Below are 25,470 nucleotides of genomic sequence, written 5' to 3'. Positions count from 1 at the left end.
TGATAAACATCGAAGGCTCAATACCACAACTCGTCCCCGCCCAACCATGAAGAAAGAGGTAAAAATATTTTTGTAAGTTTTTGAATTGAATTACAGATGTTGTAAATTTCGATGGGAATATTACTCTTGTGAAAATGAAGGTATTTATATGGGAATCGAAGTTAATATGACATTTTGGAATCTTGGCTTGATATGAACTTGTTAATTGCGTTTATGCCAAAAATAATGAATGTGGTTATGAAAATGAATTCGTATTTTTCGAATATGTGCTAAACCTATATGAGTTGGGTAAAATTTTATGATGGTGATTATTCGATTGCATTACGAAACAACGTTGATGAGAGTAAACTTGAGCATGCTACTATACCTAGTTGTAATTTTTGCGATGAATATAAAACTTTACGATAATAATGAACGTGGAGGTGCGAAACGCCTAACGCAAGGCAAGCGACGTGTGGGAACACATCATGATTTAACGTAATGTGAAAACGCACAAACCTTTTTGCCTCGGAAATGAAATTCCATTCATTCTTGATATGATACTACCCTCACACCTCCACCGTTGGAGATTTATATATACGCACCCATCACATTCTCAGCATCATTTGAAACCTCATACACTGTTATTTCTTTCGATCCTTGTGCTGATGCTGAGTTTTTCTTTTTTTTTAGATGGCCCAACGGTATTATGCTCCGATGCGTAATCGCTACTCCAGCGAAAGGGACCACCCGGTTGAGCACTACCGAGATTACGAGTGGGACGGGAAGCTCTTCCTCATGTCCTACGTCACCGAGTTTTACAGTAAATGGATGAACGCCTATGCATATGGGGGAGCTACCCATCACGAGGGGATCCAAAAGCTCATCCACACTTTACCGTCTCCTTGGGATGAGTGGACCGCTCAGGCATCTCGGTTTTTCATATGGTAAAGCCCGCTCGATTACACCGCGCGAGGAGATTTGGTTGGCCTTATAAAGGTCCTGCTCCGGCCATGACAGCGGCATTTGATGGACCGCCACGTGATCCACCTCCACATATCTATCCGTCGGGTACAGCCCGCATGCGGAAGTATCGATGCGACAAGGAGCCACACGTCTCCCGTATTCCTAAGAGAAGGAGACTCGGGATGCGTGTCGCAGCCCCTCTAAGAATCGACAGAGAGGTCAATGGGAGGTTTGGGATGACCCCTCCACCCGCGGGTGTCGAGGAGGAAAGTGAGGAAGAGGATCCCGAGGAAGAGGATCCCGAAGAGGGGGAGGACCCAAATAGAGAGAGCGTTGGAGAGACCGAGGAGAAGGAGGATGAGGATGGAAAGGATTAAACATAATAATTCTAGAATATTTTATTACGATTTCTCATGTTTTGATACTCTATTGTTTTGCTTGGCCTTGACATTTCTCTTTCCGTTGTTTTACCTTCTGTTTTCGTTATGATGGAACTAAGACCTCTTCGAGGCAACATTTTGATATTTCTATGGGAAATTCTTGTCTTTTGCTATCCTATTGTGTAATGATTTGGTACCATCCTTTATTATCTTTTTGTGCGATTATCTTTTGCTAGCCTATGACGCAATGACGTCTTGCTATACTATATTGTAATTGTCACTTTCTATCATATTGCACAATTACCTTTGATGTACTATTGCGCAACTATCTTTTGCTACTCGATTGTACAATTGCTTTTTGCCATAATTTGAAATTATCCTTGCTATTCCATTATGCAATTGTATTTTGTTATACTATTGTGCAAATATCCTTTACTACCTTATTGTGCAATTATCTTTTGACTACTCCATTGTACAATTGCCTTTTGCCGTCTTATTATGCAATTGTATTATTCTGTTGTGCAACTGCCTTTTTTCTATCCCTTTTGTGCTCTTATGTTTTGCTATTCCATTGTACAATTGTCTTTTGTTACACTATTAAACAATTACCTTTTAATACCCTGTTGAGCAATCGCCTTTTGCTACAATCACCTTCTGCTATGCTATTTTGCAATTGCTCTCTTGTTATCATTCTGTGCAATTGTATTTGATACCTTTGCAAAAGCTCTTTATGATGCAATTGTCCCTTGATCCCCACTTTTCAACTATGCCACATGACTATTCTTGGATTTTGAATAAATGCAATAATAACTCGTGTGATAATGAATCAGAATGCCGCCAAGACGCAACATAAGACGTAACAACCGTGAACCTACCCCTCAGACGATGGAAGAGAGTGTGACTCAACCCATCCCTCCGCCACCACCTCCTCCACCTCCGGTTGACCTTGAAACTGTGAAGCTTTTTCTAGAGCAAAAACCTCTCGTCTTTGATGGAATGGGAGAACCGGCCCAGGCTGAATCATGGATACGCGCATTGGAGCGCATTTTCGCAATCCTAGGGTGCAATGACAAAGAACGGTTGAGTTGTGTGACCTACCAACTAACCGAGGCTGCTGACTTCTGGTGGGACACCAGGATGAAGACAATGCCCCGAGATCAAGCAGAGGGAATGACTTGGGAAGGCTTCAAGACCGAAATGTATAATAAATACGTACCAAAGAGCTATCGGAAGGCAAAGGCGTCAGAATTTTACAATTTGATCCAAGGGCGCATGACCGTGACCAAATACGACCGCGCATTCAACAGCATGACCCGGTACGCACCTGATCAAGTCGATACTGACGAGAAGCTGGCTGAAAAGTTCCGTGAGGGACTAAGACATGAAATAAAGATGTCGTTGGCTAGTCGTGGGAGACTACCCTACGCGGAAGCGTTAGCCCTTGCGCTAGATATTGAGGCAGCTATGCCCAAGGAGAGAATGAAGGAAAACACTACTTTAGCACTACCTCCACCACACCACCCTCGAGAGAAGAGGAAGTGGGAGGAGAATAGAACCCCGTACGACAACAAGAGGTACCAGCCCACCCAGAACCGACCACAGTATGGGGGAGGGCTAAACCCATCTAACCAGAGAGGCGATTTCCGACCTAAGCCACCCCAATGCAATGTGTGCTCCAAGTACCACTTTGGAGAGTGCAGAATCCAGAACACCACTAAGTGCTTTAACTGTGGGGGAAGCGACCACTTCTCTAGAGAGTGTCCGAGCAAGAGGGTGGCAATGGAGCCGAGGCAGAACACTCAAGGACCCCGCCAGCAGCTGAGAGCACCGCAAATGGAATCAAGGGGAAATCGCGATCAACCTCCGCGACAACAACAACCTTACCGCCCAAGACTTCCTTCCCGGGCTAGAGCATATGCCTTGGGTCGAAAACAACCCAAGATTGAACAGGGGAGTCACGAGAAGGGAAACCTGGCAGGTATGGGCAAAATCCTCGACACACCCATTGTTGTATTGTTTGATACGGGCGCATCACATTCATTCATATCTGAATTATGTGTGGACACCTTAAGTTTACCTGCTTACAAATCTGAACATAAGATGATGGTGTCCTCACCAGTGGGAGGGGTAATAGAGGTTTCTCGAACATGCTCGAACGTAGAAATTGTTATGGGAGAACTTAAGTTAATCGCTCACAACCTACAAGTCATGGCAATGGGGGATATTGACATAATTTTGGGAATGGATTGGTTAGCTGCGAATTTTGCTACTATTCGTTGCAAGGAGAGACAAATATCTCTGCAAGCCCGGGGGGAGGAACCCACCATATACTATGGAATCTCGATGAACCGACGAACGTCTATCATCTCCGCTCTTCAAGCTAGTACGATGGTGAGAAAAGGGCGTCCTGCTTATCTTGTCTATCTACAAGGAGAGGAGAAAGGAGAAAGGAAAGTGGAAGATGTTGCCGTTGTACGAGAATTTCCAGACGTCTTCCCCGAAGCTTTGCCTGGACCACCGCCAGATCGACAGTTGGAATTCACAATCGACCAGAGCCAGGGTCGGCGCCTGTGTCCAAGGCACCATACCGAATGGCACCTAAAGAGTTAGAGGAACTCAAGATACAACTTCAAGAGCTTATGGACCTGGGTTTCATTAGACCCAGTGTCTCACCGTGGGGCGCTCCTGTGCTTTTTGTCAAGAAGAAGGATGGGTCGATGAGGATGTGTATCGACTATAGAGAGTTGAACAAAATGACCCTAAAAAACAAGTATCCACTGCCGAGGATAGATGACCTATTCGATCAACTCCGAGGCGCAGGGGTGTTCTCAAAGATGGACTTGAGGTCCGGATACCACCAATTGAGGGTCCGAAGGGAGGACATACCGAAGACCGCTTTTCGCACAAGATATGGTCACTATGAGTTCGTTGTAATGCCGTTCGGATTGACAAATGCACCCGCAGTATTCATGGATTTGATGAACCGAGTATTCCACCCATACTTGGATAAATTCGTCTTGGTTTTCATAGATGACGTACTTGTTTACTCGAAGGATGAGAAAGAGCACGAGGAGCATCTGCGAATCACATTGGAAACGTTGAGGAGCGAGAAACTGTGCACCAAATTCAGCAAGTGTGAGTTTTGGCTTAAGGAAGTAAATTTCCTCGGTCACATCGTGTCGGCAGAAGGAATTCGAGTGGATCCCGCTAAGGTTGAGGCGGTACAACAGTGGAAAGCACCTTCGACACCAAACGAGATTCGAAGTTTCCTGGGTTTGGCAGGATATTACCGAAGGTTTATAGAGGGATTCTCCAAGATAGCGAGACCAATGACCCAACAACTCAAGAACGGGGTAAAAGTCAATTGGACCCCGGAGTGTGAGGCAAGTTTTCAACTTTTGAAGGAGAAACTGACCACTGCACCAATCTTAGCTGTGCCAGAGCCTGGAATGGGCTACGTGGTCTACACTGACGCTTCGAAAGTGGGACTTGGGTGTGTTTTGATGCAAAACAACAAAGTGATTGCCTAAGCATCACGACAATTGAGGCCACACGAGTTGAACTATCCAACCTACGACTTGGAGCTAGCAGCGGTTGTACACGCCCTAAAGATTTGGAGACATCATCTCTACGGGGTACGATGTGAAATTTTTACGGACCACAAAAGCCTGAAATAATTTTTCGAGCAAAAGGATTTAAACATGCGACAACGAAGATGGCTCGAATTGGTGAAGGACCACCCGGTTGAGCACTACCGAGATTACGAGTGGGACGGGAAGCTCTTCCTCATGTCCTACGTCACCGAGTTTTATAGTAAATGGATGAACGCCTATGCATATGGGGGAGCTACCCATCACGAGGGGATCCAAAAGCTCATCCACACTTTACCGTCTCCTTGGGATGAGTGGACCGCTCAGGCATCTCGGTTTTTCATATGGTAAAGCCCGCCCGATTACACCGCGCGAGGAGATTTGGTTGGCCTTATAAAGGTCCTGCTCCGGCCATGACAGCGGCATTTGATGGACCGCCACGTGATCCACCTCCACATATCTATCCGTCGGGTACAGCCCGCATGCGGAAGTATCGATGCGACAAGGAGCCACACGTCTCACGTATTCCTAAGAGAAGGAGACTCGGGATGCGTGTCGCAGCCCCTCTAAGAATCGACAGAGAGGTCAATGGGAGGTTTGGGATGACCCCTCCACCCGCGGGTGTCGAGGAGGAAAGTGAGGAAGAGGATCCCGAGGAAGAGGATCCCGAAGAGGGGGAGGACCCAAATAGAGAGAGCGTTGGAGAGACCGAGGAGAAGGAGGATGAGGATGGAAAGGATTAAACATAATAATTCTAGAATATTTTATTACGATTTCTCATGTTTTGATACTCTATTGTTTTGCTTGGCCTTGACATTTCTCTTTCCGTTGTTTTACCTTCTGTTTTCATTATGATGGAACTAAGACCTCTTCGAGGCAACATTTTGATATTTCTATGGGAAATTCTTGTCTTTTGCTATCCTATTGTGTAATGATTTGGTACCATCCTTTATTATCTTTTTGTGCGATTATCTTTTGCTAGCCTATGACGCAATGACGTCTTGCTATACTATATTGTAATTGTCACTTTCTATCATATTGCACAATTACCTTTGATGTACTATTGCGCAACTATCTTTTGCTACTCGATTGTACAATTGCTTTTTGCCATAATTTGAAATTATCCTTGCTATTCCATTATGCAATTGTATTTTGTTATACTATTGTGCAAATATCCTTTACTACCTTATTGTGCAATTATCTTTTGACTACTCCATTGTACAATTGCCTTTTGCCGTCTTATTATGCAATTGTATTATTCTGTTGTGCAACTGCCTTTTTCTATCCCTTTTGTGCTCTTATGTTTTGCTATTCCATTGTACAATTGTCTTTTGTTACACTATTAAACAATTACCTTTTAATACCCTGTTGAGCAATCGCCTTTTGCTACAATCACCTTCTGCTATGCTATTTTGCAATTGCTCTCTTGTTATCATTCTGTGCAATTGTATTTGATACCTTTGCAAAAGCTCTTTATGATGCAATTGTCCCTTGATCCCCACTTTTCAACTATGCCACATGACTATTCTTGGATTTTGAATAAATGCAATAATAACTCGTGTGATAATGAATCAGAATGCCGCCAAGACGCAACATAAGACGTAACAACCGTGAACCTACCCCTCAGACGATGGAAGAGAGTGTGACTCAACCCATCCCTCCGCCACCACCTCCTCCACCTCCGGTTGACCTTGAAACTGTGAAGCTTTTTCTAGAGCAAAAACCTCCCGTCTTTGATGGAATGGGAGAACCGGCCCAGGCTGAATCATGGATACGCGCATTGGAGCGCATTTTCGCAATCCTAGGGTGCAATGACAAAGAACGGTTGAGTTGTGTGACCTACCAACTAACCGAGGCTGCTGACTTCTGGTGGGACACCAGGATGAAGACAATGCCCCGAGATCAAGCAGAGGGGATGACTTGGGAAGGCTTCAAGACCGAAATGTATAATAAATACGTACCAAAGAGCTATCGGAAGGAAAAGGCGTCAGAATTTTACAATTTGATCCAAGGGCGCATGACCGTGACCAAATACGACCGCGCACTCAACAGCATGACCCGGTACGCACCTGATCAAGTCGATACTGACGAGAAGCTGGCTGAAAAGTTCCGTGAGGGACTAAGACATGAAATAAAGATGTCGTTGGCTAGTCGTGGGAGACTACCCTACGCGGAAGCGTTAGCCCTTGCGCTAGATATTGAGGCAGCTATGCCCAAGGAGAGAATGAAGGAAAACACTACTTTAGCACTACCTCCACCACACCACCCTCGAGAGAAGAGGAAGTGGGAGGAGAATAGAACCCCGTACGACAACAAGAGGTACCAGCCCACCCAGAACCGACCACAGTATGGGGGAGGGCAAAACCCATCTAACCAGAGAGGCGATTTCCGACCTAAGCCACCCCAATGCAATGTGTGCTCCAAGTACCACTTTGGAGAGTGCAGAATCCAGAACACCACTAAGTGCTTTAACTGTGGGGGAAGCGACCACTTCTCTAGAGAGTGTCCGAGCAAGAGGGTGGCAATGGAGCCGAGGCAGAACACTCAAGGACCCCGCCAGCAGCTGAGAGCACCGCAAATGGAATCAAGGGGAAATCGCGATCAACCTCCGCGACAACAACAACCTTACCGCCCAAGACTTCCTTCCCGGGCTAGAGCATATGCCTTGGGTCGAAAACAACCCAAGATTGAACAGGGGAGTCACGAGAAGGGAAACCTGGCAGGTATGGGCAAAATCCTCGACACACCCATTGTTGTATTGTTTGATACGGGCGCATCACATTCATTCATATCTGAATTATGTGTGGACACCTTAAGTTTACCTGCTTACAAATCTGAACATAAGATGATGGTGTCCTCACCAGTGGGAGGGGTAATAGAGGTTTCTCGAACATGCTCGAACGTAGAAATTGTTATGGGAGAACTTAAGTTAATCGCTCACAACCTACAAGTCATGGCAATGGGGGATATTGACATAATTTTGGGAATGGATTGGTTAGCTGCGAATTTTGCTACTACTCGTTGCAAGGAGAGACAAATATCTCTGCAAGCCCGGGGGGAGGAACCCACCATATACTATGGAATCTCGATGAACCGGCGAACGTCTATCATCTCCGCTCTTCAAGCTAGTACGATGGTGAGAAAAGGGCGTCCTGCTTATCTTGTCTATCTACAAGGAGAGGAGAAAGGAGAAAGGAAAGTGGAAGATGTTGCCGTTGTACGAGAATTTCCAGACGTCTTCCCCGAAGCTTTGCCTGGACCACCGCCAGATCGACAGTTGGAATTCACAATCGACCAGAGCCAGGGTCGGCGCCTGTGTCCAAGGCACCATACCGAATGACACCTAAAGAGTTAGAGGAACTCAAGATACAACTTCAAGAGCTTATGGACCTGGGTTTCATTAGACCCAGTGTCTCACCGTGGGGCGCTCCTGTGCTTTTTGTCAAGAAGAAGGATGGGTCGATGAGGATGTGTATCGACTATAGAGAGTTGAACAAAATGACCCTAAAAAACAAGTATCCACTGCCGAGGATAGATGACCTATTCGATCAACTCCGAGGCGCAGGGGTGTTCTCAAAGATGGACTTGAGGTCCGGATACCACCAATTGAGGGTCCGAAGGGAGGACATACCGAAGACCGCTTTTCGCACAAGATATGGTCACTATGAGTTCGTTGTAATGCCGTTCGGATTGACAAATGCACCCGCAGTATTCATGGATTTGATGAACCGAGTATTCCACCCATACTTGGATAAATTCGTCTTGGTTTTCATAGATGACGTACTTGTTTACTCGAAGAATGAGAAAGAGCACGAGGAGCATCTGCGAATCACATTGGAAACGTTGAGGAGCGAGAAACTGTGCGCCAAATTCAGCAAGTGTGAGTTTTGGCTTAAGGAAGTAAATTTCCTCTGTCACATCGTGTCGGCAGAAGGAATTCGAGTGGATCCCGCTAAGGTTGAGGCGGTACAACAGTGGAAAGCACCTTCGACACCAAACGAGATTCGAAGTTTCCTGGGTTTGGCAGGATATTACCGAAGGTTTATAGAGGGATTCTCCAAGATAGCGAGACCAATGACCCAACAACTCAAGAAGGGGGTAAAAGTCAATTGGACCCCGGAGTGTGAGGCAAGTTTTCAACTTTTGAAGGAGAAACTGACCACTGCACCAATCTTAGCTGTGCCAGAGCCTGGAATGGGCTACGTGGTCTACACTGACGCTTCGAAAGTGGGACTTGGGTGTGTTTTGATGCAAAACAACAAAGTGATTGCCTACGCATCACGACAATTGAGGCCACACGAGTTGAACTATCCAACCCACGACTTGGAGCTAGCAGCGGTTGTACACGCCCTAAAGATTTGGAGACATCATCTCTACGGGGTACGATGTGAAATTTTTACGGACCACAAAAGCCTGAAATAATTTTTCGAGCAAAAGGATTTAAACATGCGACAACGAAGATGGCTCGAATTACCACCCCGGCAAGGCAAATGTAGTGGCAGATGCCTTGAGCCGGAAGGGCCATCCCCAACTGGCCACTTTTCTCACCAAAGAAGAAAGCTTGATACACAAGTTTAGTAAGATGCGTTTGGAAGTGGTGAGAGCACCTGAAACCGTGGAAGCACGGATCGCCACTTTAGTTGTTGAACCTGATCTAAGGACGAGAATTATCAAAGCACAACGGATGGATGCGAAACTAGAAGAAATTCGTGTAGAAGTGCGAACCGGCGAATCTGGAAACTTTAGTGAAGAAGGTGACACTGCTCTCACCTTCGAGGGGAGACTTTGCATACCGAGTGATGAGGAAATCAAAAACGAAATTATGAGTGAAGCACATGAGACTCCTTACACCGCTCTCCCGGGGAGTACGAAGATGTATCAAGACTTGAAGAAGTCCTTTTGGTGGAATGGTATGAAGAGGGATATAGCGGCATTTGTGGAGCGCTGCTTAGCCTGCCAACAGGTGAAGGCTCTACATCAACGACCGTACGGAAAGTTGCAACTACTAGAAATTCCCGAGTGGAAATGGGAGCACATCGTCATGGATTTTGTGACAGCATTGCCAAAGACGCAAAGAGGGAATACTGCCATATGGGTAATTATAGACCGACTCACCAAGAGTGCACACTTCATACCGATCCCCATAACCTATGGAGCAAATAAGCTAGCTCAAATTTATATAAGATAGTGCGACTGCATGGAGTCCCAATGACGATCACGTCTGATCGTGACCCGAAGTTCACTTCAAGATTTTGGATCAGCCTACAACGTGAGCTAGGAACTCGATTGAATTTTAGCACAGCGTTTCACCCGCAGACAGACGGGCAGTCCGAAAGAACGATCCAAACCCTCGAGGATATGTTGAGAGCTGTGGTGCTAGACCGAGGAGGAAGTTGGGAGTCCGCACTACCACTTATTGAGTTCGCCTACAACAACAGTTTCCAGGCAACAATAAACATGGCGCCGTATGAAGCCTTGTATGGGAGAAAATGTAGATCCCCGCTCTACTGGGACGAAGTTGGTGAGAGAAGAGTACTTGGACCCCGATGCAGTTGAAGAGATGGTTGGAATTGTTCGACAAATTCGTGAAAGGATAAAAGAAGCTCAAGACAGACAGAAGTCATACGCGGATGCCCGGCAAACCGACTTGCAATTTCAAGCTGGCGACAAAGTTTTCCTCAAAGTATCCCCGTCGAAAGGGATAACACGTTTCGGCGTCAAGGGAAAATTAAAACCACGATTTATTGGGCCTTATGAAATCCTTGAAGGAGTGGGTCCTGTTGCATACCGTTTGGCGCTACCCCCAAGCCTTGGAAATGTGCACAACGTCTTTCATGTGTCGCAGTTGCGGAAATACCTGTTCGACCCAAAGCACGTGATTCACTACAAAGAAGTCGCTTTGAACCCAGACTTGAGCTACGAAGAGAGACCTCAAATGATTTTGGACCGAAAGATCCAGAATGTGAGAAATAAACCGGTTGCTTGTGTGAAAGTACTTTGGAGAAATCATGGGCACGAAGAAGCTACGTGGGAGAATGAGGAAAAGATGATAGAACTTTACCCTGAACTCTTTCCTTGAGGATGCCAAATTTCGTGACGAAATTTCTTTTAAGATTGGTAGGATGTAACGCCCCACTTTTTGAACCCTAATTTGCGAACCCTAAGACGATATCATTTATCCCTTTTAATGACATGAAATAAATGACGAGAAGAATTGTTATGTAATTTCTTTAGTGACCTAATTTTTGGTTCGGAGTTATGATTGTGGGTTGACCGAGTCAACTCCGTTGAATATGTGACGTGGCTGTTTTGAATAATTGATGTGGGGCGAATTTATTTGTTTTCGAATAATTGATGATTTATTTTTACAAGCTCGAATTTTGTGATGGTAAAATCACATTGTGAAAGTAATTAAATCCTTTCCTTGAGGATTATTTATTTGACTCAACTCCGTGTTGGATTCAATAAATTAAATAAATAATACAAGTCCAACCTAATAAAAAAAATAATAATAATAATAAATCGTTGGCTACACGATTTAAATAAAATACTGATGCTCGAAATCCCAAATAAGTTATAGATCCTTATTCCTTGTCTTGGTCACCAAGAATTTCCTTGTTTTCAATTTATAAATAAATATTCTGGAGAGATTATCCCCTCCTCTCTTATACGGTTATTTTCCCTTCTCCCCTTTGATCTGCCAATAATGTTTAGACAAGGTAACAATTAAACCCCAATTAATAGTGAAATCAAATACACACAATGAAAGGCAAAAAAATACATTCAGCACATTTGCGTTTTTTTTTTCCAATCAATCACCTTTAATTGCTTTTATTTTGAGAATCAATTATCTATTCAACGTTCCCCTCCCACGCTCCATAATCGCTTCTCCTCTGCAAATCTTTCCTAATTTGTGACCACAATCAAAGTGAAATCAATCACCAGAAATGACTCTCAATACACGGTATATTAATACCCATACCCTAATCCCTTTTCATCACACAAATTCGCAGTCACTCATTCTCACTTTGCACCTCAAAAATTTCATCAGGCGGCGGAAGGAGCAGTAGGAAGAAGGAGCTCATCCTTTCCCAACCAAATCCTAATTTCAACACGGTAGTCATTCTTTTCACGGTCCCCCTTGTTTTTCTTCGTAAGGTGATTTCAGACCAGAACCTTTTCTTGACAGAAATTTGGAACCAAATCCGGAAAGGGGGAAACCTGAAGCTTCGATCTCCTATCAAAGCCGATTTGTCCAGCGAAGGTATAAATCTCACCCTCTCTATTAATTCTCCAAACATCAAGCATATCACTTTTTGCGTCAATCGAAACTCGAGAACCCAATTAAAACAATCAACTTAATCAAAATTTAAGAACTTACCTTACGGGGTTAATCGGGTAGAAACCGAGTTGTTTCGAACGAATTCGAGGCCGCCGGAGCGGCGACGCAGCGGCGCCGAGCGACGGCGGTGGACGCGGGTGATGAATCGGAGTCAGCAGCGGCATCGACTCTGGTGCAGCGGCGAATTGGAGAAACGACGATTTTTGTTTTGGGACTTTAAATTGTTCTGTTTTGTTCTGTTTCGATCTACTCTTTCGAAAGGAAAAAAAAAAGGGCTTAAGGGAAAGAAAGAGAAAGGTGGAGTTGGGGGGGTTCTGTTTGAAGAAATGCAGTAGAGAGAGAGGGAGTAGCCGATAGTTTTGAGAAAGGAGTATGTATCATCTGTTCACTTTTAAAATTTTAATTACTTTCTTTTCTTTTTATTTTGGTGGATGGAATTTAAAAAAAATGGAATGGAGAGTGGTGCTCGTTTCTGGAGTGGGAGCTTCTGCCTCTTTTATTTTAAAATTCATATGCAAACACTTACTTTTTTTTAATATGTAGTGTATATATTAACTTAGAGTTGATTTAAAATGGAATGGCAGAGTACGTGTGGTGGGAATGGGAGTACTTTATATATATATATATATATATATATATATATATCCTAATTCCTTAAAAGAAAATTTGGGTATTTGATTAAGAATGGAAGTGAGGCTGTACGTGTATTTTATCTACTTTGATTTAATGTGGTTAGGGGTGGTTATATTGTTGGACTAATTTAGTAACTATTTTTGGGCCAATTTTGTTTAAGTTTGAACTGTTTTAAAATAATCACTTGAGGTCGGAACGGAGTTAATTAAATCCGGGTTGGTCGGGTTATCTCTTTGCTTTTGTTGGGACGTGAGCGGGCGAAATTAATTGAAAAGATCAAGATTTAAATTGGGAAGAATTCATAATCATATCGGTAGAATAATTGAAGCTTTAGGATGCATGCATCTTAGCTTTTGCCTGACTTCTCGTGTTGATATATGTGCTATTTCCAATATTTAAAGGTGATTTCTTGCGCGCGAAACTTGATTCCAAGGGAAAGGATATAGTTGAGACTTAAGCGCTTTGAGGTGGGCTTTCTTTTAAATAAGGACGATGTCCTAAATGTTTTTATCGATGAAAATGAAATCGTGTTTATCATGCCTTGTTTGATTTTTAACGTGCCTATCTGATATGGCTTGAAGCCATTATTATATAAATCGAATTCGGGTCCTCGTAGGGCCGCAAACCCTACTTGGATTAGTGTACACCTATGGTAGATCGTGTGCTAGCGTACGGGCTGGCCGGTCTAGTGACCTGGTTTGCGGCCGCATTCCTTGTCATGTATTGGCAGATATGGCTAACGTCTATGGGAAAATGACTGCAGTCGACTTTTACAATGAGAAATGATTTTAGTGCCTCGGGCCTTTCTAAAAGCTAAAACCCGATGGTTACTCTCGTATGGCATGATAAATAAAACTCTTTATTAAAAATGTTTTCGGCATGAGCCCATTGAGTATTATTTTTAGTACTCAGCCCTGCATGTGTTTTCCTTATGTGCAGGTTGAGCGGCGACGAGCGGTTGGCGGTGTTGAGCAAATTAAATGAAGAATTAAACATTTATATATATTTTTTGACTACGAGTGTCGTTGTGTCTTCATACATGACGTCACTTTTCTCTTGGATGCTTCCGCTGAAAACCGTTTTACTTATTGTTGAATTCTCTAAACTATTTTGATTTCGTTTAGAATCTAAGGACATGATATGTTTTGGAATACGTGGAACCCTCGTTATTTCGAAATAAATGACGATAATTGTTTCCTCTATTTAGTCTATCTGTCAAGGCGTCGCTCTGCCCTTTGCTTTTGATTATTTGTCGTTAAATACCTTGGTCAAACCCCTTTTATAAAACCCTAGTTCTTTTTTTTTCTTTAATTGTATTTAAGTCAGTTTTAGTCGCGATCGCCGCATTTATTATACCCTAGAAGGGCGGTCGTGACATCTCTCTCATCGTTTTTCTCAAATTCCCCAACCCAACATACGTCACAAAGGTGTAAAGACACACGTAACACATTCCAACTTATCACAAGTGATTACACCATTTAGACACGTTCATTGGACATACATGCATCATACAATACTTTTAAACTTGAAACTAGGCGTCATTTTAACAAGGCAGAAAACTGGCAGAACAGAGCGACCGTTTTGTAAAATTCCCTATAAACTCACCCAACCTCAAAAGACGCTAAATTTTGGTTACAATACAGAGGACACATTCAAGTTCATCCATGAAAATTTTCACACCGAAATCACGTCATTTATTCAGTCATATCACATATTAAACTCTCTGTTCGGAACATACAATTTCTGACAGCACTGCGCAGTTCATTTGAAAAAAATTCACCATAAATTCATCCAATGCCCAAAAAGACTGAAAATTTAACACGACTCAGAAGACACTTCAAATTTTCATATAGTTCAAGAATCACATCAATCGGAGGTCATTTGGTCAGTCATACAGAAAATGAAATATTCTTGGCGAGAACACGAGTTTCTGGCAGATTTGCACAGTCAACTTCAAGAATTTATTAAAATTTCATTTTTCGATAAAAAGGGCTGAAATTTACACGAGACATAGGAAACACCTCGAAGTTTACTCAGTAAAAATTTCATATCAAAATTCGTTCGTTTGGTGGGTCAATTACAGATCATAAGTTACTGGTCGTGCACCACAGATTTCAGGTTCATAGTTCGAAAATAGGGTTTTCATCTTCCATCAAACAAACACCAATTTTTCATGCTTGAAAACACATAATCATGCTTTAAGGTTTCTCATACACATATTTGCACATAAACTCACATCATTCACCAAATATTTCAATCCAACATCATATGATTTCAATCAAAAACACATAACCATCCAAGTTCTTACGACAACACACTTTTCCCCCGATAAGTCTTGCGATCTATTAATCCTACACCCTCTACATGCATGTAGGACTCAAGAACATGGTTCAAACGAAAAGGATGAGGAAAAGTGAGCAAATATACCTTCTTGGACAAAAATAAATCGGTAGAAGCAAAGAACGATGCGATCCGTCGGAGACTCTTGAAAATCACTTCAATGGGTGCAAGAATAAAGCTTGAATGGGAGGTTTTTGGGGAGGAAGAGTGGGAGAGGAGGAGAAAACGTGTGAGAGTGAGGGAGGATGGAGGGAGGCGTGTAGGATGACAATGGGGGCTAGGGTTAAGGTTTTTAATATTTATAGTCTAGGTTAAAATCCCACACTTAAATGAATTAATTAAATTGTGGGAGATATAAAAAAAAATTCCCACAATTGAAATAAAAGTAGGCGTGTGGAATGGGGGTGAATTTCGAAAATTTTGCCAAATAAATTAGCAAGGAATTGACTTGGTATTTTCTTGGAGAGAAAAATACTCAAAATTTTGTAAAAGATATTGAGTATTTCATAAATAAGGAAATAAAATAATTTGAAGAATCTACAAGTAGCAAAATAAAAGGGAGGGGGCGTGTATTTTGAATAGGAGAGAAGAGGATTATTTAAATCCTCAATTAAATGGGGATAGGATTTAAATTTGGAAATTCTGTTATAGGAAAAGACTCCCATAAAATAGGTAACAAATAAATAAATTTCCACAAGGAAAATAGAAGCATATGGGGCGTGTGGGATGGAGACAAAATAGAAAGAAAATATTCACATCCCCAATTAATTAGACATAGGTATTTATTTGGTATTTATTTGAATAAAAAGGGATTCCACAACAATAGGAAACAAATACAATTTCTCCACAAATAGGGAAGGGGCGAAAATTTGGCTTTAATTGCCACAAGGAAATATTTCAAATATCAATTCAATTAGAGTGAGGAAGTAAAATGTGTCATGATTTAATTGGATTTGAAATAAAAGAAGGGAATCAATAAGGCATCAATTAAATCAAAGAAAAATAATTCATCCTCCTATTAAATAGGGGATTTTTCGAAACTCCCAAAAAAATAGCTAGAGTTCGAATTTCATGTAGTATAAATTAGGGATAATTTGGTTTGGATTTAATTTGGATAAAATTTGAAGCGCTTTTAAGCGAAGTGACTAGGATGGATGATGACACTGCCACGATGGCTGAGGGTCTGGACCTCGCATCGGGGGCAGTAGGAAAGAGTGAGGAAACCGGAGTAGGGAACACCTCAGAACGCCTATCTAACCAGTCAGTAGACCGGGTGGAAGAAGGGCAGACTAGAGATGAAGAAACAGAGTAAACAACTCCCGAGACAGAGGCGGGGGGAAGTGATGCGCAAATTGAGGAAGAGAAAACAGCAGCAAGAACAGAGGTACCGGTACCAGCGGCACCGCTAGTGTTAAAACCGAAGGCCGTCAAGCGGAAGTTAGTGTTGAAGAACGACCCTAAGGCAGTACGACCAAAACCGAAGAGAGTATCGCAGAGATGCCTAGGAAAATGGGCATCTAGCAAGGAGAGGGCAAACACAGCAAAAGATCCAGTGGAGATTTTAAGCGAAGAGGAACCGACCACTACCACAAAACCTGGGGAGGAGTCCTTATCCGCTACCGACTTGGAGCATACTGCGATGGAAACCGAAGTGGTCTCCCCAATGCCAAGTGACCAGGGAGATGAGACTGAGTAGGTGGCTGAGGGTCTAGACCTCGCACCTGAGTCAGTAGGTCATGTCGAGCAAAGAGACGACCGTACACGTATCCGCGTAGAGACCCGCCCTACTGTCGAGGACCAGCCTTCAACACAAGCTGGAAAGAAACCGGAAGACAAGCCTGATAGTGACGAGGACAGGTACCAAGAGGAGAGGAAACGAAAGGGGAAAGCCCCTGTCAAGAGAAAGCCAAGCACCAAGAGACAGCGCACAAGCAACATAGGCATCGTTATCACAGATCCAGCTCAGAGAACCACACCGCACCACCAGGAAGCAAGCGACAGTGACTATAGCGTTAGTGAAGAGTCTGACTCTGACAGAGAACAACAGCTCCCGCACAATCACCAGGAGCTATTACATCTCCCAGTAGAGAGATTGAGGTACAAGCGCTGGACAGTGGAGCTCACTGATGAGCTGCTGGAGGAGATGAAGCTGTTCGACTCAAAAAAGCTATAAGATGCTTTCAAGGATAAGGATGATGGGAGTAAGCAAGTTAAGTGTGGTAAGGTACTTCATTTTCCTTCTCTCAATGAGTTGGATGCCCGTGAATCTTTTCTGACTTATGTTCGTGCATTGGGTTTCGAGTGGTTGTTGGAGAATAGGGATCTGAATATCCCTGTTAAGCTAGCGAAAGAGTTCTTTACTACATTCAGATTTAGAGTAACCACAGACTTGGACGAGGATTCTATAAGTTTCAGGTTGTTCGGAGGGGAGATAAGCATGAGTTTGATAGAGTGGATAGTGAGATTGGGAATGTGTAGTCTGGAGGAGGCCATAGGGCCAGAATGGAGGAGCAGGGAACGGGGGATTCCCCGTAGGCACGTAGACTTTGAGCCTCAAGAGGCATGGGATGAGTTAACTCACCCGGCCGCCGGCCAGTTCGCCTCCACTATCTCTCGCTTCATCCATTTCAACAATCCAATCTTACGTCTGGTACAACCCCACCTGGATTTCAACTTGCTGGGACAATCGAATTCGGTCGTCCGAACATCCATGACAGAACTATACCTCATTTGGTGCGCCAAGCGCGGGAGAAAAATACATCTGGGATTCTGGAACGCTTACCAATGCCATCTCATTGCCACCCATCCTGCGAGAAACCTCTCTCTCTACCATATCTTGGGCGTTTTCGTCAGAAACAACATCATCATCTCAGAGGCTGAAGACTTATCCCCCCTTACCATGGTGGACCCACCTGGTCTGTTTGATACACCATTCTTTGTCTGAACGAATATTGTTTACATGAGGCAGGGAGTACCGCGTTTCTACGCGATGGGGGAAGAAGCTATTCCAGCCGGGAGAGTTGCAGCGAGCCAGGGAACACAGGCTCAAACGCAGAGGCAAGAGAGATTGGAGAGGGCAGTGGCGGAACTAGCGGAAGAAAACAGGCGAGCTAGGATGGAGTTGAACCGCCTGACGACTGTAATGGAAGGAATTCTGAAGGAGTTGGGAATAGGGAAACTAGCACGAGAAGCTGGAACGAGTGTCCACGGAGGACAAACTGATGAACCAAGAGTACCAGAGAAGGAAGTGACCGAGACAGAGAAGGAAGCTGCCGAGGGGCAGGCAGAATCCGAGGGAAGTTAGTCCAAGTCCGAGAAAGAAGAGTCTGAAGAACCACCTGCACCAACCCCTGCACCGCGAAGGAGCAGGAGGAACAAGTGACCACCACACCCCCCTGACAAGTTAATTTTTCTTTTTCTTTTTCAGTTTTAGTTTTTCTTAATTTTTTTTAGGTAGCATAATGTGTGTAAACCCTATTCATAACACTTAGACTATTATATAGTCTAAGTGTGAGAAGTAAGGGGTTTACTATTTTGGCGCATGTGTTTATGTTTATGTGTTTTTATTTTTTTTAGTACATGTTAATTCACACTTAGCCTACTGCGTAGCCTAAGTGTGAGGAATTTTGTATATATAATTGTGTCTGTTGGGTTCTGTTAGGTTTTAATTCTCCCACTTAGCCTATTGTATAGTCTAAGTGTGAGAAGTTTTTAGAAACAACATGTGTTTTCTTGTTTGGTTTGTCTGTGTGTCAGCCATACTGGCCATTACCTTTTCCACTTCATATCCTTATCAGAGGGCAGACACTTGTGAAGTGGGAGGGGGGATGCAACGGCCAGTATGACATGTATATATGTGTAGATTGTGTTTAGTGTTTGTGTTAGTGTCTTTCTAGTTCAAGTTTTTTTTCTTATGCGTGTTGATTGGGCTTAAAACTCAACTGCCTCGAACCGGCGGTGAGGGGAATTGAAGGAGATAGGACATGCTGGAAGATGGAAACCACCCCCTTTAGTACCTCCTAGTCAGTACAGATGATGCAAGTGTGAGAGAAAAGTCCATCCTTGGAGCCAAACACAAAAGCCCTCTTAAAATGCGAGTTAAAAGCCTAAAGTGGAACCACTTTCCACTAATTCAGAAAAGATAAGAGTGGCTGCCACATGATGTCTAGGGTAAGGTGACCGCGTGTAGCAAGACCTGAAGCCTGTAGGAAACCCCCCTTAAAAAAACCGCCTTTAGAACCCCACTTTCTAGCCGTATATTCCCGTATATGATCCCCTAGCCACTGGGACTGTGTGTGTGCGAGGCATAAGGCAAGAAAGCAACTGGCCAGCAGGACATACAAGAAGAAAACCAACTGGAAGAAATAGAGACGCAAGGAGAAAATGACCAGGAAGAGATTCCATGCCCCAAAAAGATAAGAAGGAATAAGGGTGGCGAAGCCACAGAAGAAAATGAGAAAATACGAAGAAAATGGTCAAAAATATTTAACCACAAAGGAAGAGAAGGAATAAGGGTGGCGCAGCCACATGACGCTACTGACCAGTTGGAGACCAATAACAGAAAATGTCAAGCCAAGATGAGTAATGAGTGACTGAGCGAATCCAGTGTGTGGCCACGCGAAGACTCAAATGCACACAGTTCTCCCACATCAAAATAAGTAGTAGTTTTGAGCCTTAGAGCTTTAGGAACATCCACCCTAAACGCTACAAACCAATAGCCCAGTTACAAGCCTTAAAGACCTTCAGGAGCTGCACGTGAAATCCGAGTCCAAAGCATCCGTGGTTGGCATATTGAGAGAAAACAGTGCTAACATCCCTGGTGAGGAATGAGTGACTGAGCGAATCCAGTGTGTGGCCACGAGTATGGGTGATCTTGACGAGCAGATGTATTGACTGGGAAGGAAAAGGGAGGCTGCGGAAGTTCAAGGCTGTCTAAGGCCGGATTGCACTTGATCCAAAGGGGAGGGATGGTTGAAAATATAGCCCGATTAACATGTTTGAGTGTTTAGAGTCTAGTTTATGTGTTTTTCTTTGCGTCATAGTTTAGAGTCTAGTTTAGGATAGGGTCGGTCAGGGGAGTAACCAGGCTAGAATTTGACTTTTTTTCTTTTTGTTTGTTCTTCACGCTTGAGGAAAAGCATGTGGTAAGTGTGAGCAGTTTGATAAGTCGTATTCTAGGCCTTGGTTACTGGTCAGTATAACGTGCATAATTGGAATATATCTACAAAACAGTTGCTAAAGTGTGCAGGGAAAAGCTTCTAGTCAATATGGAAAAGTTCGGACAACTCAGGAGAAAAGGGCGTCAGAATGTTGCCATACTGACCAGTATGCATGCCAAAGAAAGGGCTCGAGATGGAGAAGAAGGATTGCTAGGAAGAACAGCCACAAGTAAGGGCAGAAGGGTCATTTCGTGAAGAGAGTCTACCCTAAAAATCAAGGGTAGGCCTCCATATAAAAGGGAGCCACTTGGAGAGAGAGAAAGGGGAATGAACCTGAGGAAAACACTCTTAGTTAGAGTAGTTCTCTCTCTCGGCAGATCAGTTCCTTCAGCATTGTCCTTCATATTCTCGTTCCTCACCACAGCGATGATCACCTGAGAGTTCCTTCAGTTCATCGAAGTTCCGCATTCTCTCATTCCAGCTAGTGTGATCGTAGTGTCAGCAGTTTCATCGCCCGGAGTGGCAAAACAATCTTACTTGCTTTCGTAGTTAAACTTACTTGTTTTTCTTACGTTGGAGCTGTTGCGTTTTTTTATACTTTCTGACTTCGAAGTATTTTGGTTGAGATCCAAACGTTTTTATGTTATGAAGTTGTTTTGTGCATCAGTTCTTGTTTGATTCAGTTTCTTTCTGCCTGGATAGCTTAGATCTAACTGTTTCGGTAATTTCCAGGTCTTGCAAGCATGTTTTCATTTCCGAATTGATAGATCTGAGTTCATGAGTTTAGATAGCTGTTAGATTCTAGATCTGAGATGGTTAAGTGTGGAAGCCTAGCTTACGTGATTTCTGCCACCTTGCATGTCACCCAGTAAGCGTAATGTCAGCTTCGTTAGTTTAATCTTTCGATTTGAAGTTTAAATTGTTAGATCTGTGTTTCCAAAGTTGTTAATCTGCAGTTCTTGTCCAATAATCTGGGTTTGTTGATCTGATCCAATTCATGTCGAAGAAGATAACATCTCCATCCAAGTTTGGGACCACTTTTGCTTTTTAACTACTTTTTGCTTTGTCCTTTACTTTTCTGCTGGTACTTTTCAGATCTGTAGGCCTAGTCACTTAACTACCACTTTTTCTTTGATATTCCGTTTAGCCTTTTATAGTAACCCCGTACCTTCCACATACTTTCAGAGACATAATGTTCCCCCACTCTCACGTACACAGCCGCTTATCAATCATCATTCACCCCTCCCAGTCAGTAGAGTACCATCTTAAATTCTTACCTAGTTAGAATCTCAACCTAAAGCGTGGTAGCTAACCAACCTTTCCAGAATATCACCACAATTAACAAAGCGCATTCATCTTTGTGGGATTCGACCCTTACATCCTCTATACTAGTTAGTAGAAGTGGGTTGAGGAATTATTGATAGCCAGGTTCAGGATTAGCTGGGATTTTCTATCCTGATCAGTAGGATACATCATTTGCTTGACGTGACACCTGCAACACCTTGTCTCTTTCAGTTATAATTAATGTATTCTATATGTTGAACATGAGTGTGTCCATTTGAGCAAGAATGATGTGTCAATGATTGATGATGTTCTTTCATTGCATGATCTTGAGATTAAGGATTTGTGCATATGCCTTGGATACTTTCAACTTTGGACATTATGAGAACCCTTTCTTATATACCCCGACCACTAATAAGAATATCCATTCTTTGGGGAGGATGTTGATGAATATATGCATGAGTAGTGTGGGAAAGGTGGGAGCCAATGGGGACAAAAAGTTTGATGCATGTGTGTTCTGGCATGATCTTTATTTTCATTGCATGTCAATCAAAACTTTAAATGAAGTAGGCATGTTTTATGGTATTTTTGTCAAAGACAATTTGCATCTACGTTTAGGGGCGAAATTATTTCTCTATATAATTTTCAAGATGGATTCTACAATGAGAGAACATCTCATTCATAAGCAGAATAGAGAACCCTAATTCTAATCACACTAAGAAACATATCTCACAAGAAAATATTATCTAAGTGAATAAATCAATGATATAGTAGGAAATATATTGACCTCAATTATTTCCTTTCAGGCTCCATAATTAACATGGACTAATTTTGGAGGACGAACCAAAACAATAAAAGTAGACTATATTTTAAGGGCGAATAAAGTAATATTAACTAATCAAACTATTTTTTTCACCTGGTTGTGCATAATCGTCGCTACGCTGCTTTACTATTGTTGTTGAATGTGCAGCAAACACATCCGACCAATGCCATTGCACAACCTTACCCCTTTATTGTCAGTGCCCAGTGGGCACAACTACAACTGTAGGCGCAAACAAAGGTTACAAGAATTCGCAATCCTTACCCGATTTACAATAAGTTTGTGAAAGTGTAAATTCTTGCAACAATTTAATTTACATTGTTACAATAATTTACCACAACTTTGTGAAAATCTTGTAAGTACATTCATACATTATTTTCAGTGAAAGCTCTAACTTTATGTATAAGAGTGAATATTTTGCTTGTGACGCAACGCAAACATTTCAATAAATTTAGCAAAACACTCCATTTTACGAATGACTTATGAAAAGATGCAGTCCAAAGCATGATGAAGAAAGTAAAGATAGAATTTTCTGTAAATAGCAAGAGTATTGAATGTCTCTGTTTTTCATTAATTGCTTAAAAGAGATGATAGTTACACTCTTATACAAACCATTCGAAGCATCTAGAATTGCTCATTAATCACATGTACTATCACCTACACTTTTTGCTTTAACAAACTAAATCAAGAACCGCCATTCTTCATCAATCCTTGGACTGCCACGTCCTTCCAAGTCCTCTTGTGGTCCAAGTGCACAGCTGGTGGTTTAGCAACGGCTCCAACATTATCTCGTGCTTCCTTTGCTTTCACGTGCTCATCAATCAGCACATCTTCATGCAATGTTGCATTGCATGCTTTCTCATCCAACACTTCACTTTGCACTTGAGGATGATCTCCAACACACCCCTTCAATCCGAGTGAAGCTAATGAAACTAAACCAAGTTTGTTCCTCAGCTTGATGAAGGATTACTTACTCAACGGCTTTGTAAAAATGTCAGCTATTTGATCCATTGTAGGAATGTGTCTTAGCTCTATATCCTTAGTTAAGACCTTGTCTCGAACAAAGTGAATATCCAATTCAATGTGTTTTGTTCTAGCATGTAGAACAGGATTTGACGCCAATGCAATGGCACTCATATTAAATAATCGAGCCTGACTTCCTCTGAATCTTTAGTTCACTAAGCAGAGAATTAACCCAAGAAACTTCAGAAGCAGCAGCAGCAAGACTCCTATACTCAGCCTCAGTACTAGACCTAGCAACAACGGTTTGCTTCTTCACACACCAAGATATCATGTTCCTTCCATGGTATGTGCAGTATCCACTGGTTGATCTTCTATCATCAAGATCTGCTGCCCAGTCAGAATCAGAGAAGGCAGAAACAACAACATTCGACTTATGAATTTGAATTCCATAATCCAAAGTTCCAGATAAATATCTAAGAATTCTTTTAACGTCCCTCCAGTGTGTATCAAGTGGAGAAGACATGTACTGACTAACCTTGTTAACAGCAAAATTGATATCTAACCATGTAATAGTTGCATATTGAAGAGCTCCCACAATGCTTCTATACAACTTTGGATCTGAAACAGGATCTCCAATGTTTTTGCTCAATTCACATGATGAAACCATAGGAGTTGGACATCCTTTAGCTTCTAGCATGTTAGCTTTCTTTAAAAGATCTTTGATGTATGAAGATTGACATAAATGCAATCCATTATCTGCCATTTTGACAATTTCAACTCCCATAAACAAATTCACCTCCCCAAGATCTTTTAAAGAAAAGTGAGAATTGAGTTGAGAAATAACCTTCTTGATTGAAGATGAAGAATTACCAGTAAGTAACATATCATCGACATAGATGAGGAGATATATAACATCACCATCCCTTTGTCTGAAAAAGATAGAGGCATCAGCCCTTGATTGAGAGAATCCAAAGAAATAAGGACTGAATGAACTGTCAGAAACCAGGCTCTGGAAGCTTGTTTCAAACCATAAATTGCCTTGTTCAATTTGCAAACCAAGTGAGGGCCACCTTGCTCAAAGCCTATAGGCTGCCTCATGTAAATATCTTCTTTCAAATCACCATTTAGGAAAGCATTGTTGACATCAAGGTGAGTGACAGACCATCCAAGTGAAGTAGCCAAACTGAGAATGAGCCTTATAGTGGTAGGCTTCACCACTGGACTAAATGTTTCATTAAAATCAAATCCAGGTCGCTGGGAGAATCCTTAAGCAACAAGTCTTGCTTTGTGTCTAGCAATAGCTCCTGAAAGGTGAAACTTGATTCTGAAAACCCAAGTGCATCCTATGAGGTTCTTGCCAGGAGGTAAGGTGGTTAATATCCATGTTTTATTCTTGAGGAGGGCAACGATTTCTGCTAGCATGGCAGCCTTCCAAACAGGAATTAACAGAGCTTCAAGAGCTGATCTAGGAAGTAAGTGAGGAGAAATGGCTAAGGAATATACTCTGGGCTTGAATATTCCTGCTCTGACTCGGGTGATCATGGAATGAGTAGAAGTGGTGGTGGGAGGAAGTGAAGCTGAATCTAAATTATGTGAAGGGAATGAAGTTGAAGTGGAACTGGTGGGATTAGAATTATTATCAGTATCCGGTGTGCTATGAGATGGAGAGATAGGTGCAGGAGCTGAATGTGAAGAACCTGAATGAGATGGTGAATCATGGTTCAGAAAAGGAGAAGCTGGAGGAGATGGTGGAGGTGGTGGTGATGAATCTAGATGAAAAGATGGATTTAGAGAAATTACAGGAGAAGAGGAAGGCTGACTGAATTGATGTTGAGGGTGTGAAGAAAAATCTGCAGAACTGACAACAAAGGAATTAAAAGGAAAAACTGATTCATCAAAAATGACGTCTCTTGTGACTATGACTTTTCCATCAGGAAGCAAGGCTTTATAGCCTTTGTGAAAAGGACTATATCCTAGGAAAGTTGCCCTTACTGACCTAAAATTGAGTTTATGCTTA

General features: G+C 42.5%; 1 protein-coding gene across 1 annotated transcript; it reads right to left on the bottom strand.

Moving 5' to 3' along the window:
* Window positions 1-23,174: 23,174 nt before the first annotated feature.
* LOC121766952 (uncharacterized mitochondrial protein AtMg00810-like) lies at window positions 23,175-24,875 on the bottom strand. The gene is made up of 4 exons (XM_042163179.1): window positions 24,772-24,875; window positions 24,457-24,675; window positions 23,686-24,406; window positions 23,175-23,396 (listed from the first exon to the last, which is right to left on the bottom strand). The coding sequence occupies exons 1-4, from the start codon at window positions 24,873-24,875 to the stop codon at window positions 23,175-23,177; spliced, it is 1,266 nt and encodes a 421-aa protein (XP_042019113.1).
* Between the last annotated feature and the right edge of the window lie 595 nt (window positions 24,876-25,470).

The sequence above is a fragment of the Salvia splendens genome, chromosome 15 (assembly GCF_004379255.2).
Source record: "Salvia splendens isolate huo1 chromosome 15, SspV2, whole genome shotgun sequence".
In the NCBI taxonomy this organism is placed as follows: domain Eukaryota; kingdom Viridiplantae; phylum Streptophyta; class Magnoliopsida; order Lamiales; family Lamiaceae; genus Salvia; species Salvia splendens.
This window is presented reverse-complemented; position numbering and strand designations above follow the sequence as displayed.

Excerpts from the sequence above, each read along its gene's own strand:
- LOC121766952 (XM_042163179.1), bottom strand. The coding sequence starts at position 24,875 with ATGCTAGCAGAAATCGTTGCCCTCCTCAAGAATAAAACATGGATATTA. Across the intron at positions 24,676-24,771 it reads ACTTGGGTTTTCAGAATCAA|TCCAGTGGTGAAGCCTACCA; the intron begins GTTTCACCTTTC and ends TGAAACATTTAG. Across the intron at positions 23,397-23,685 it reads CTGCTTCTGAAGTTTCTTGG|GGGTGTGTTGGAGATCATCC; the intron begins GTTAATTCTCTG and ends CTCGGATTGAAG.